Source organism: Thunnus thynnus, chromosome 23 (assembly GCF_963924715.1).
Source record: "Thunnus thynnus chromosome 23, fThuThy2.1, whole genome shotgun sequence".
Lineage (NCBI taxonomy): Eukaryota > Metazoa > Chordata > Actinopteri > Scombriformes > Scombridae > Thunnus > Thunnus thynnus.
Genome location: NC_089539.1, coordinates 10,404,113 through 10,415,883, shown reverse-complemented (window position 1 = coordinate 10,415,883; position 11,771 = coordinate 10,404,113). Strand labels below are relative to the sequence as shown.

General features: G+C 38.2%; 2 protein-coding genes across 2 annotated transcripts in view; one reads left to right on the top strand and one right to left on the bottom strand.

Annotated features, from left to right (window-relative positions):
* Positions 1-6,719, bottom strand: part of LOC137176295 (transcription intermediary factor 1-alpha-like) — an 11,754-nt gene extending 5,035 nt beyond the window's left edge. The window contains exons 1-14 of the mRNA XM_067582495.1: positions 6,013-6,719; positions 5,338-5,456; positions 5,054-5,201; positions 4,482-4,614; positions 4,108-4,224; positions 3,872-3,986; positions 3,633-3,779; positions 3,400-3,514; positions 2,371-2,510; positions 1,965-2,222; positions 1,276-1,398; positions 1,028-1,184; positions 849-906; positions 7-211 (exon numbers count right to left, since the gene is read on the bottom strand). Coding sequence (XP_067438596.1) covers positions 7-211; positions 849-906; positions 1,028-1,184; positions 1,276-1,398; positions 1,965-2,222; positions 2,371-2,510; positions 3,400-3,514; positions 3,633-3,779; positions 3,872-3,986; positions 4,108-4,224; positions 4,482-4,614; positions 5,054-5,201; positions 5,338-5,456; positions 6,013-6,286 — 2,109 coding nt within the window. The 5' untranslated portion in view covers positions 6,287-6,719. The remainder of the gene's footprint in view (positions 1-6; positions 212-848; positions 907-1,027; positions 1,185-1,275; positions 1,399-1,964; positions 2,223-2,370; positions 2,511-3,399; positions 3,515-3,632; positions 3,780-3,871; positions 3,987-4,107; positions 4,225-4,481; positions 4,615-5,053; positions 5,202-5,337; positions 5,457-6,012) is intronic.
* A 17-nt stretch (positions 6,720-6,736) lies between these two features.
* On the top strand, positions 6,737-11,768 carry LOC137175955 (aldo-keto reductase family 1 member D1-like). Its single transcript, XM_067581904.1, has 9 exons — positions 6,737-8,807; positions 8,919-9,086; positions 9,220-9,336; positions 9,484-9,561; positions 9,864-9,986; positions 10,811-10,920; positions 11,089-11,254; positions 11,335-11,417; positions 11,499-11,768. Exons 1-9 carry the CDS (start codon positions 8,709-8,711, stop codon positions 11,539-11,541), a joined length of 987 nt encoding a protein of 328 aa, XP_067438005.1. The 5' UTR covers positions 6,737-8,708; the 3' UTR covers positions 11,542-11,768.
* The last annotated feature ends 3 nt before the right edge of the window (positions 11,769-11,771 follow it).

Here is an 11,771-nt window from a genome sequence, read left to right as displayed (position 1 = left end):
TTTGGCGTTGGCCTGATTCAGAAGACAGAATATCCTTTTAACTTTGAAAACTGAAAACTTATAAAACCCAAGTAATTCTCTTACAAAACGAACTTCGTCCTCATCCTCTGGTTCGTCCTTGATGACGATAACGGGCCCGGGGGACGACCTCCTTCGTCGCTTGGCTGAGGGGGCAGATGGTGGCTCAGATGTCTGCTTCCAGGAAGTCGTCCTTCAACACACAGATTGCCAGAAAGCGGAGAGGGGAAGATTGTGACCATGATGTAATAATAAAAAAAACCCAAAAAACAAGACACACCGCCCTTGCTTACATTTATTGGTTTGAAAGATAAGTGTGTTTTTGAGTGAGTTTTGAATAGTTAGTGAAACCATGAAAATAAGTGTCACAAAGACTCTGAATATATGTTGAATTATTAAGTCTGTAGTGGGATGAAATACAAACAGTTACAGCCAAACAGACTGTAGCAATTTTGGGGGGGGAATAAATTATACTATGTGCTGGGACAAAAGTGTGAAGTCTGATTATGAACAGTATAATTAAACTGTATGACAAGACAATAGCTGTCAAAACATAACACAATTTAAAGTTTGTGCTTCAAAAATGTCTTTAACCATCAAAGCAGCAAGTTGCACCGCACATGTGTCGAGTTAACAGAGATTCAAAACAAAATATTTGTCATAATCTCTGACAGAGACAGTTGTGAAAACTGACAGACAAACTCATAAAATCAAATTTTCGTGATACCAGCCCCCGACATTCTTAAAAATTAAAAAAGATCGACAACAGCACAAGAGAAAAAGGCAACTGCTGGGAAAAGAAACATCATCATTTTTTAATGGTTTCTTACCCGGTGCTTCTGTCTGAAGAAGACGGTTTGGCCATGGGTGAGTTCTGCCTTCCTTGAACTTGAAAGAAAAAGGAAAAATTACTTATGAAAGATTAGAGGTCACAATGAAAAATGTATTTTAAGAGTAATTTTCACATAGATCTTTACAGTTGCTGCTCAATCCGAGCACGTGTAATGACCTGTTATGTGATTGAGCGTGCTAGTTTTGTCTGCGGCTGCTGAAGCCAGACTTGGAGCGAAGCTGGGTTTCGGGATGGAGATGGTAATGGAGGGGACAGATCCGCTAGCTTCACTCCTCTTCAGGAAAGGGTTAGATGACTCCGTCAGGCCCCGCTGCTGAAGAAAACAAGAAAAGGGTGATTAACGCACCACCTCATATGAGACTATAAATCTCTTTGGCTCTTCTCCGTTCTCATTTTCTACCTACCTGGTGCAATGACGTCTGTGTAGCTGCTCCGGTGGACAGAGGCTGTGGGTAACGGGACGTACCCTGCAACACATCCATGGGTTTAGGAGGGAAGCTGGAGCTAAGGATCAGATCTCTCAGAGACTAGATGTAGAAAAAAGTGATGAAGTTAAAAGAATACTTTTAAAAACCCATTTTAGCATCAAGTTAATGTGTCCCATTGGGATGAGCCATTTGAGTGCGTGTTTTTTTTTTTTCCGAGGAAGAGGAAGCAGGAGATGTTAAAAATGATGGAAAATAAACAAACCGCATCCCTGATGAAAAACAATCAGGATTCTGCAAACTGGCATTAAACGACTTTTATCTCATTGACATTTAACAAATATTTCTGCTTTTCTTGATGAAAAGGTTGGAACAAAATATTCCTTAAGAATAAAAACGTTGTAAAAGAAACTTATCACAAAGCTGAAAGGACACATTATAAGATAACAGATAAATCAGCTTGAAAAAACAAAAACATAAACAAGATTTATCAGAACTGTTTAAACAATATTTACGTCAAATTAAATCTCTTGTGATAAAACACCAGCTGTATTTGTCTCTTTGATAAGCTGCATCTACAAACTCTTTCCATGAGCCCTTGTTTGGCATTCTTAATATACAGCACATCGCCCACACACGGATACATTCTCATTTGTTTACCCACTTACGTGAGGAGGCGTGAATCCGGTGTTGTGAAGCATGGAGGACGTGGGGCTTCTGGGGTTGGGGTTAGGGTGGGAACTCCCGTACCTGCGTCCCGGTCCCGGCTGTGCCATGCTGGTGGGGCATTGGGACGGGGAGGACCCTCCGTGGATGGGTCTGGTTGGAGGCGGAGGGCCCGGGGGTCCTGGCAGTCTGACATTTTGGTACCAGGACCAGTGGTTAGGAGGGGGCTGCCTGTGGGGCTGCTGGGAGAGTTTTTCCACCTCAGACAGAGGAATAAAATGCCAGTGAAATAAATGAACAATACATGCCCAGAATTTAGGAGATTTAACAGTATTGAAGCAGTGGGCGTAAGTCACTTTAACAGTTTAACGAGAATAAAACTACAGACGTTGCTGAAAATCGTTGTACCTGCATCTGGAGCTGAGCCAACGTGCTCTGTCGCTGCTGAGCTGAGACCGACAGACCTCCAGTGGGCGCCTCTGGTCTGGTACCTGCCTGGTGGTTGCTGACGGTCGGTCGTCCTGGGCCCCTTTCTACTACCAGAGAACCTGAAGAAAAGAAGCAGGCAATCAAAAATATTATCATGAATTATACCTCATTCTTCTGGTTAAGGGGTAGTCACACAATTCACTATACATTTCTGCTGCCACTTCAGCACAGCTTAAATGACCAAACTACACTTTTCCTAATATACATTTCCAACTCTACAATGTTTTGACTGCAGTGTCAGTCTGACAATACTCAGTTCTTAAAAAAAACAGTGTTTTTATTGTATCTGGGTGCTGGCAGTGAAAGTTTTTTTTTTATATAACAGCGGCAGCAAGAATTCAGGCAGGTATCGTCACCCTCTCATAGACGTATTAAAAAGATCTATATACACGTGCTATTACGCAAAACAAAATAATGGGGAGGAGAAAATTACGTACACAGAAAAGATAAGATTAGAAAAATGTTCCGTATTTAGGCCAGATGAGATTTATACACTAGAAGACGTAGATGCCAAACAAATCTATCTTGCTTACTAGACTCAAGAGCATGCTGACATCAAAGATAAGATAATATAAAACTAAAGTATGACGTAACAAAAATAAGGTTCCATAAGTGGACTACACTTCCCTCAATCAAACTGATGCGCACTCATTACTGTGGATTTCCTTTAAAAGAAAATACTCCTATTCCCTTCAACTTCAGCTGATGATGTAGTTATTTTGTCTTTTAAAGATGATAATAAAAAGCATAAACTAAAAGATGTAATGAACAAAACAAAATGTGCACTTTGCTGTTCTTCCTGCAGGAGATGAGTTTCTAAGACACACTTGGCCTTCTACAAACTGAAACGCTACAAAACACTTTTTTATTCCACTATCATCTTAGCCAAACAGCAGCACTTGTTAGCGCTTGTCTGGTACTGTCATTTTTAGATGATGCCGGTCTTACCGAGATCTACGTTTGTGGCCCAGAACCCAGAGCGACACTGGAAGCGAACAGAACTCTGAGGAACGATGGAGGGACTACAGCTAGCTCTCATCAGGTAATGGATCTGGAAAAGAATCTAGGAGACAAAAAGATAGAGAAACTTTTACATTTCTTTATTATTGTAGAAAATATTTTTCCTACAAAAAACCAGTACATGTCAGCGTGCATGGATCATGTGGTGGTAAGACACTCACCAGTCTCTTGCAGTACAGGAGGGCTGTTCCACTATGGCTAGCTGTGGCCCATTTGGTAAATCTGATGACATGGTCTAGGTGCCTGGTCAGAGAGTTGACGTCTTCTTGCTGCTTTTTCAAACCCAACTCGTGGTCTTTGGTCAGAGCCTGGGAGTATGAGTGTGTATGCAAAAAAATTTATCTTAAATGCCAAAATTGCCTTTGAAAAGCATTATTACTACTACTAAGATTAAACATACCTCAAGCTGGTTAACCAGGATCTTTCCCTTCCTGTTGATCTCCATTATCAAGTTACAGATGGACTTCTTTATTTCATTAGTTACAGACTTCCGGTTTTCTTCAACTTGCTGGAGTCTGAAAAACAAAGGCAGAAAATCTTATTTAATTAAAAAGTCACAAAAATACATATATTGTACTGTAGTACACAAACAAAACAGCAACACAGATCAAGTGCCAGCAGTAGAGACAACTTTACCCAGTGCTGATACAGCTGGAAACTTCCTCAATGGCTTTTCTTTTCTCTTGCAGCTGCTGCGTCATGTTTTCCAGATACTGCCTGTGATTCCTGTATGCATCCTCCAAAAACTGGTAGCTGGATAAAACAAATATCCAAGTTGAATTAATGAATGAAAGCTCTGTTCTTTTTATTTTCAGTTCAGTTAAGTCTATCATATAAATCATTAATCATTGGTTATTCTGTCTGGTAATAGATAATCAGGGCTTTTCAAACATTAGACTGAAATATTTTTATTGTTTTCTGACAGACATCCTGCATCATCAAAAGTCACATAACAGAAAAATAGTATTCCAATACATGATTCCTATGCTAGGAAACCAAATTCAGCATACTTGTGATCCTTGTGTTTAAGCAGCTGACAGTCTCGACAGGTGAGTCGGTCACACGTCTCACAGAACAGCTTCAGTGGCTCCTGCTTATGGATGTCACAAAACACGGGCTTCTGCGTGGAAATACCTACTGCTTCTGGACGAAGGAGGAATTTTCAGAAGACAAAATGCAATATCAGCTCACATCTTGCTGCTACTTTGCTTGTAAAGTTTGTATAAAGTACTAACCCTAACCCTCCTTTGGAAGTCAATTCTGAACACCTGCCAACAGTGGTCCCACCCTCTCTCTTCTTTACTTGTTGAACACCCTAATAGCTAACCTTTAATGGCTATGGAATGCCCCTTTCTCTATATCTGGATTAAGAGGTGAAGGAAATACACTGTACAGCTTGCAAACTAGAACATCTTGTTTGCAGCATTGTCTTATTTCAATATGTAACAGTAGACAGTCACATAAGTCCACTATGGTGCATGCATAATCCTTACAGTGAGACGTACAACATGGAAATTGTTACTTTTAGCTAATCTAATTTCAGAAAAACAGCTGTTTTCCTGCCGTGGAGAACACTTACTACCTGGAGACATCTCCTCTTTCTGGCGTATGGTGTGATCCCTGGTGAACTTTACCCTTTGATGCGCCTCAATACACGTCACACACAGAAACTCCACACATTCCACGCAGTAACCTGTTGCCTCCGTGTTGTCCTCACAGCTCATGCACACCTGTCAAAGACGAAAATTAAAAGGATTAACAAAAGAGGAAGGCTGAGCAAATTAAACATCACCAGTGTAGTCTTGGGAGAACGGTGTCATGAAACCAAACTGTTGAACAACTCAGGGCAGACGAGAGTTGACCAACCTGGCTGGTTTTCTCTACGGTGCTGCTTGGTACCTCGGCAGAGTCCTTGACAAAGAAATTATCCAACACGTCCATCTCCCAGCATTCCTGTCTGCAAACTGGACATCGGATGGCACCTACTGGTGTGAGAGACCAGATTGATTATTGAAGGGCATGACTTTACTGTTTAAAATACTGATTTTAGTATTTTAAATGTACACAGAGTTGGTCAATGAGTACCTTTAGATGAGCAATATTGGTTATCATAACATCATGGTGTGGCTTATAGTTTTTTCAGCTGATGCTTACGGCTACATTTTAGTCAGATAACACATTTTGTGAGATATATGATTGTACAAGCTATGTGAAATGAAAAATAGAGGCCTCTTCCTGCTCTTGCTGAGTGAACATCCTCTGACAGCAAGCAATATTGTCATCTCAATCAATATTAACATTTAATAAAAATAATTTGTTTCTATTGTCCACATCATCCAGCTCCACACAGGGGTTACACTGCCCAAAAGTTTCATGTCACTAAGTTTAAAGGTTGAATGCCTAATATCTGCTGGGCAGCCCAACCTGCTTCATTCATGCTTAGAAACAGCTATAGTTGTACAACTCTTGACACAATTACATCAATCATGACTTTTATCAGTGACCTAAGAGATTTCATATCATTAAAGACAGTATTCTCACATGATTTGTTGTTGTCGACTTGACCTTGCGAGTCACGCCTCGGGTCAGCACTCCTGAACGGGGCAGGCAGACACCTCTTGCAAAAGGAGTGGAGACACGGCAGCAGTTTGGGCTCCCTATTGTGGAAGCTCAACTTGCAAATGGGACAAGTGTCCATGAGCCCGAAGGTGCCTTGCTGTTTCAGCCTCTCCTCCTCTGCTGGTAAACTTTCCGCCTCGTTTTCTACGATGATGACAATGTCATCGTTGGCAGCATTTTCAGCACTTTCATCCATTTTTCTTTTTACTGTTGCTGCTTCCCGATCAATGTCGCGTTGCGTTTGAAAACAATGGCTAAACCTGTAGATCTTTTTCTGACTTAAGGAGTCAGAGAGGAGATATTGATACCAATATCACGCATATTAGTCCATCATCCTAGCGAGCTGGTTTATTGAGCAGTAACGTCACATTAACAGCTTTAGTTGAGATGTTATTCTTTCCGTCTTGGAAGCTAAATTAGCAACGTAGCCTGTTTTAATTTGCACATATGCTAGAGACAATAAATAATAAATTGCCCGGTTTGTGGCGATTCTTTTTACAACAGACGAGAGATAAAAGCGTACGGTTACTTAATAGTCAAATTTACGGTATATAAATTGTATTTTGAAGCTCATGTGTCTCTGAGAAAAGCGAACATCTGTGCTTTCTTTGCTCAAAACACATACATTACCCAGAGAGCACTGCGGTGCTGTAAAGCTACAGTGTCCGGTTTGGGCCAAACTACACTACCCTAACAAACGGAGAAAATGGATTCAAAGTTTGTTGGCTGTCCAGCCAAATGTGTAGGTCCCCTAATTGATAGAAAAGCGGTTATGTGCTTATTAAATATATTATATATAATATATTGGCTTAAAATCGACAAATTAATTGACCTATGACCCCAAAAAAACAGATACTGCATTCTTTGGCCTTTGTATTACCTTAAACAAATATATAGGTAGTGCAAAGGCAAAGTGCAGTAACTACTATCTTAGTGTCTGATCAATAATCTAATTTGATTTCTTATTACATTATATCTGTATTTAATTGTTTCATTGTTTGCATGTTTAAAAAGTTGAAATAGACGAGTAATTAAGAAAAAGTCAAGCAATCTTCAAATATTATTGTGTGAGGTTTAACCTATTAAGATGGCTGGACATATTTATTCTAATTGTAAAATTATGTAAACCTATTTTTAGAATTAGATATATGCTCTCATAGAATATAATCAAATCCCTGTCTTAATAGAATCAAATTATATCAGTCAAATCTAGGTTAGTAAACTTTAAACTGTTAGACAATTTTTCACAAGGTAAAACAGACATTGAAAAGTTCAATTTCAGTCATAACTCAGTATCGAACAAAATTGTAATTACTTACGTTTGGCTTTGTATGGCATTACAGACAAGCAATATGTCTTTATAGGACAAATATAAATTGGACATTTTCCCTTTTTCACTTAAAATGTCACACCATTTAATTATTTAATTGCCTTATTTAAAAGTGCAGACGTGGAAGAAATATTCAAATCCTATGCTTAAGTAAAAGTACCAATACAGCAATATAAAAATACTCCATTACACATAAATGTCCTGCATGAAGAATCCTTCTTAAAATAGATGACAGATATAGAGTGCTTTATTAATCCCAAAGGGAAACGAGAGTGTTACAGCAGCCACGTGACATAAATCAAAATACAAAAATACAAAAAACAATGAGATAGGTAAAAGAAATAAATACAATTATAAGAGCTAAAATATATACAATAACTAAATCAACTAACTCAAATATAGCAATATATTAAAAATAGAATAGAATAAATAAAAACAGAAAAGACACTAGAGATATAACCATAAAAGTACACAAAGTATATAAATATACTAATAAAAGTATACCATGTAAGTACATAAGTATCGGCAGCAAAATGTATTTAAAGTATTGCAATAACAGGAGTGGTTTGGTCCCTCTGACTGATTTATTATTATATATGACATCGTTAGATTATTAATACTGCAGCATCAGCATTAGAGCAGCATGTTACTGTTATAGCTGCTGGAGGTGGAGCTAGTTTCAACTACTTTATATACAGTTAGATACACGCATCTGTTTTCAGTTTTTTGACTTTTTCCTCTAATCTTTGGTGAAATATTTAATCATTTGAACATTATTGAAATGATTTGGTGGAGCTGTTAACAACTCATAGACATCTGAAATGTGACCCCGACTCCACACTGCTTTTTGTAAGACGTCAAAAAACAAAAAGGTTGGAAACCACTGGTTTCATCTTTAACAATGTGTTGTATTCTAAAAGCTTGTTATATTATCCATTATGTCAAATCTTCATCTGAAAAGTAACTAAAGCTGTCAGATAAATGTAGTGGAGTAGAAAGTATAACATTTCCCTCTGAAATGTAGCGAACTGTAAGTATAAAGTAGCATCAAATGGAAAGTACCTAAAAATTGTACAGTGCTTGAGTAAATATATTTATTTTCACTAAGTGAAAACTTGAGCACCCCTATCCTTATTTGCCCGTTCGTGTGGGAGGGTGCTTCCCCTTTCTGGGTGGAGTCCTGCCTCTGCCTCAGAGGACTAAAAGAAAATGAATAAGTGGATCAGCTTGTATTTGATGTGATACAGCAACACTGGGGAATTTTTTAACTTTGACACCTCACACTTTGATGAGAATGGATTTGACAGCTGAGAGTCACTCCGTTCCTATGAATGATGGGAACAGCATACCTTTGATTGGACTGGGAACATATGGAGATCCCCGCACAGTAAGACACATTACACAGGACATAAACTTCAAAGATTTACACTTTTCACTGTGTGTAACTATGTTTTATTTTTACAACCATACTCATTCATAAAGTGTATTTTTACAATAGACTCCTAAAGGAACTGCATACGAGTCGGTGAAAGTGGCTATTGAAACAGGGTACAGACACATTGATGGGGCTTTGGTTTATTTCAACGAACATGAAGTGGGACAAGCTATAAGAGAGAAAATTGCAGATGGGACTGTGAAGAGAGAGGACATCTTCTACTGCGGAAAGGTTTGCAACAGCTTGTTTCAATCAGTTTGTGTTTGTGTAAAAATTATTGTTTTTTAAAAAAACTGCATGACTTCAGTTGTAACCGCTACATTTTGGCAGTAACTCTTACCTTTTTCTGGACATGTTCATGCAGCTGTGGAACACCTTCCATCTGCCAGAACTGGTACGACCTGCTTTAGAGAAAACCTTGAAAACACTGCAGCTGGATTATGTCGACCTCTATATTGTAGAAATGCCCACTGCCTTCAAGGTACACATGTATTTAATGTCACATTAAAAAAAAAAAACCTGCTGAAATACTGAAAACAGCATGGCATTTTAATAACTGTCTCTTATTTGTAGCTTTGAATTACTGTCATTTCACCTCATTGAATAATGATATTATTATTTACTGCAGCCAGGAGATACATTTTACCCGAAGGACGAAAATGGGAAATACATTTATCATGAGACGGATCTCTGTGCTACTTGGGAGGTGAGAATTTTGACCTGCTGTCTACTGTACAGTCAAGAATAGAAACTTTTATTAATTTTTATTAACTCATTTATGCATGACACTGACTATAAATCAATGATAAAGAAAATCAGCTGTCAGTTGCACAACTGAAGGTCACTCACCGTCTTGACTATAGCAATTCCTGATGCAAGTCAATGTTTACTGCACTTAGATAAGCCTTGGGCGGCATCCTGTGTTGTGTGTGTATAAACCTATAACATTTCGTTCAAAGTTCAAAGTTTTATTTACTCCTTTCTGGCTTGTTTTAACCTCTTGTGTAGGCTTTGGAATCTTGCAAAGATGCTGGGCTGGTAAAATCTCTCGGAGTGTCCAACTTCAACAAGCGTCAACTGGAGTTAATCCTTAACAAACCTGGACTGAAACACAAACCTGTGTCAAACCAGGTACTGATATGTTGATAGTAGACCTATTTTTAGGAAAAAAAAGTGGCAGATAATACAGTGAACTTTAAACTTAAAGGATGGGTTCATAGTTTTTCAAATCTGAATTCAAACAATAACCAGGTGCCCAAGTAAACATTTAAATAGAGTTTTCCTTTCCATAATCATTCCTCCTCTTCATACTGGCAAATAAAAGATCCCCTTCTAATGCGCTTACAATGTAAGTGATGGCGGCCAAAATACACAAGCCTCCTTCTGTGCAAGAATGCATTTAAAAGTTTATCTGAGTTTAATGTGAAGCTTCTGCTGTTAGAATTAGTCAAATCGAGTAGATATCTTTCAACATTAACAGTACTTTTAGTGCCAAAGTCGCTCTTTTTGTTACTATACTCCCCCTGCAGCTCAAGAGGAAAGCAAAAGGGGAATTTGATACTAAAAAAGACTGCAAATGTGGCAGATATCCACTTGATATGATTAACCCAGACCACTTAAGCCTCATATAAACTTCAGATAAACGTTTAAATGCATTTTTGGAAAAAAAAAAAAAAGACTGTGGATTTTGGCCACATCATTTTGAAAGTGAAAGAGAGAAGGGGGTCTTTTCATAGCCAGTATGAACACAAGGAATGATTACAGTGAGGAAAACCTCTCTCAGTGTTCATATGGACACCTGATTGTTGTTTTAAGACAGACTTGAAAAAACTGTAAACCTATCCTTTAAAAGAAGTGTAATGATACCCTTGGGAAAACTGGGTTGACTAATACAGCACACAAGACTCACAAGCTAACACTTTTTTTCCTTTTTTTTTTTTTTTTTTTAAATACAGGTTGAATGCCATCCCTATTTCACTCAGCCAAAGTTGCTTGAGTACTGCCGGCAGAATGATATCGTCATCGTGGGATACAGCCCCCTGGGGACATCTAGAGATGAGTCCTGGTATGGTGGAGAAATTCGAATCCATCACATTCTGTTCAAGTATAACTAGTAAAATACCCTGTGTTAAAATAAGTTAATAAATAATATAAAATAATTAAAATAAGTAAATAAAGATGGAATGCATTTATCTGTAAAAGAAAATGAATTTGCCGTGTCACATTTCAACAGGGTAAACCTGACATGCCCCCCACTGTTGAAAGATGAGACACTGGTATCACTCGCTAAAAAGTATAACAAGACCACAGCCCAGGTGGCCCTGAGGTTCAACGTGCAGAGAGGAGTGGTGGTCATCCCAAAGAGCTTCAACGCTGTTCGGATAAAGGAGAACTTCCAGGTTTGTTTTGCATTGATTCAGCATTGCTAGTTTTCTTTCTTTTTGCTGCGTTGCCTCATAGTCTGTTGTCAACACTGCAGATATTTGACTTCTCACTCTCTGAGGCTGACATGAAGAGCATTGAGGGGTTGAACAAGAACATTCGTTTCGTGGAGCTCCTCATGTGAGTATATAATATGTATTGAGTGATGTTCTGTTCTTCTAATAAGCAAATAATTCATATTTCTCCTCATTGATTCAACAGGTGGTCTGATCACCCTGAGTATCCATTTTTTGATGACTACTAGACCCAGTAGATATCAACAAGTCATTTAATTTTGAGAAACACTTGTTTTTGTGTGTGTGTTTGTTTTGATTTTACAATGTTTTGTGCCTTAACTTGTAAATAATTTTGATAGCACTGTCATTGTAAATTCCATGAAATATTTCTGATATATAATTCACTGCAAGTTTGATTAACTTGACTTTTATAAAGAAGGAAATCTGATTATTTCAATAAAGTCCCTCAGTTTCATTT

What these genes read in the sequence shown, in the direction of transcription:
- LOC137175955 (XM_067581904.1), top strand. Translation starts at nt 8,709, where the DNA reads ATGAGAATGGATTTGACAGCTGAGAGTCACTCCGTTCCTATGAATGAT. An exon ending in ATCTCTGTGCTACTTGGGAG is followed by an intron (nt 9,562 to 9,863) that starts GTGAGAATTTTG and finishes CCTCTTGTGTAG; the next exon opens with GCTTTGGAATCTTGCAAAGA. An exon ending in ACATCTAGAGATGAGTCCTG is followed by an intron (nt 10,921 to 11,088) that starts GTATGGTGGAGA and finishes ACATTTCAACAG; the next exon opens with GGTAAACCTGACATGCCCCC.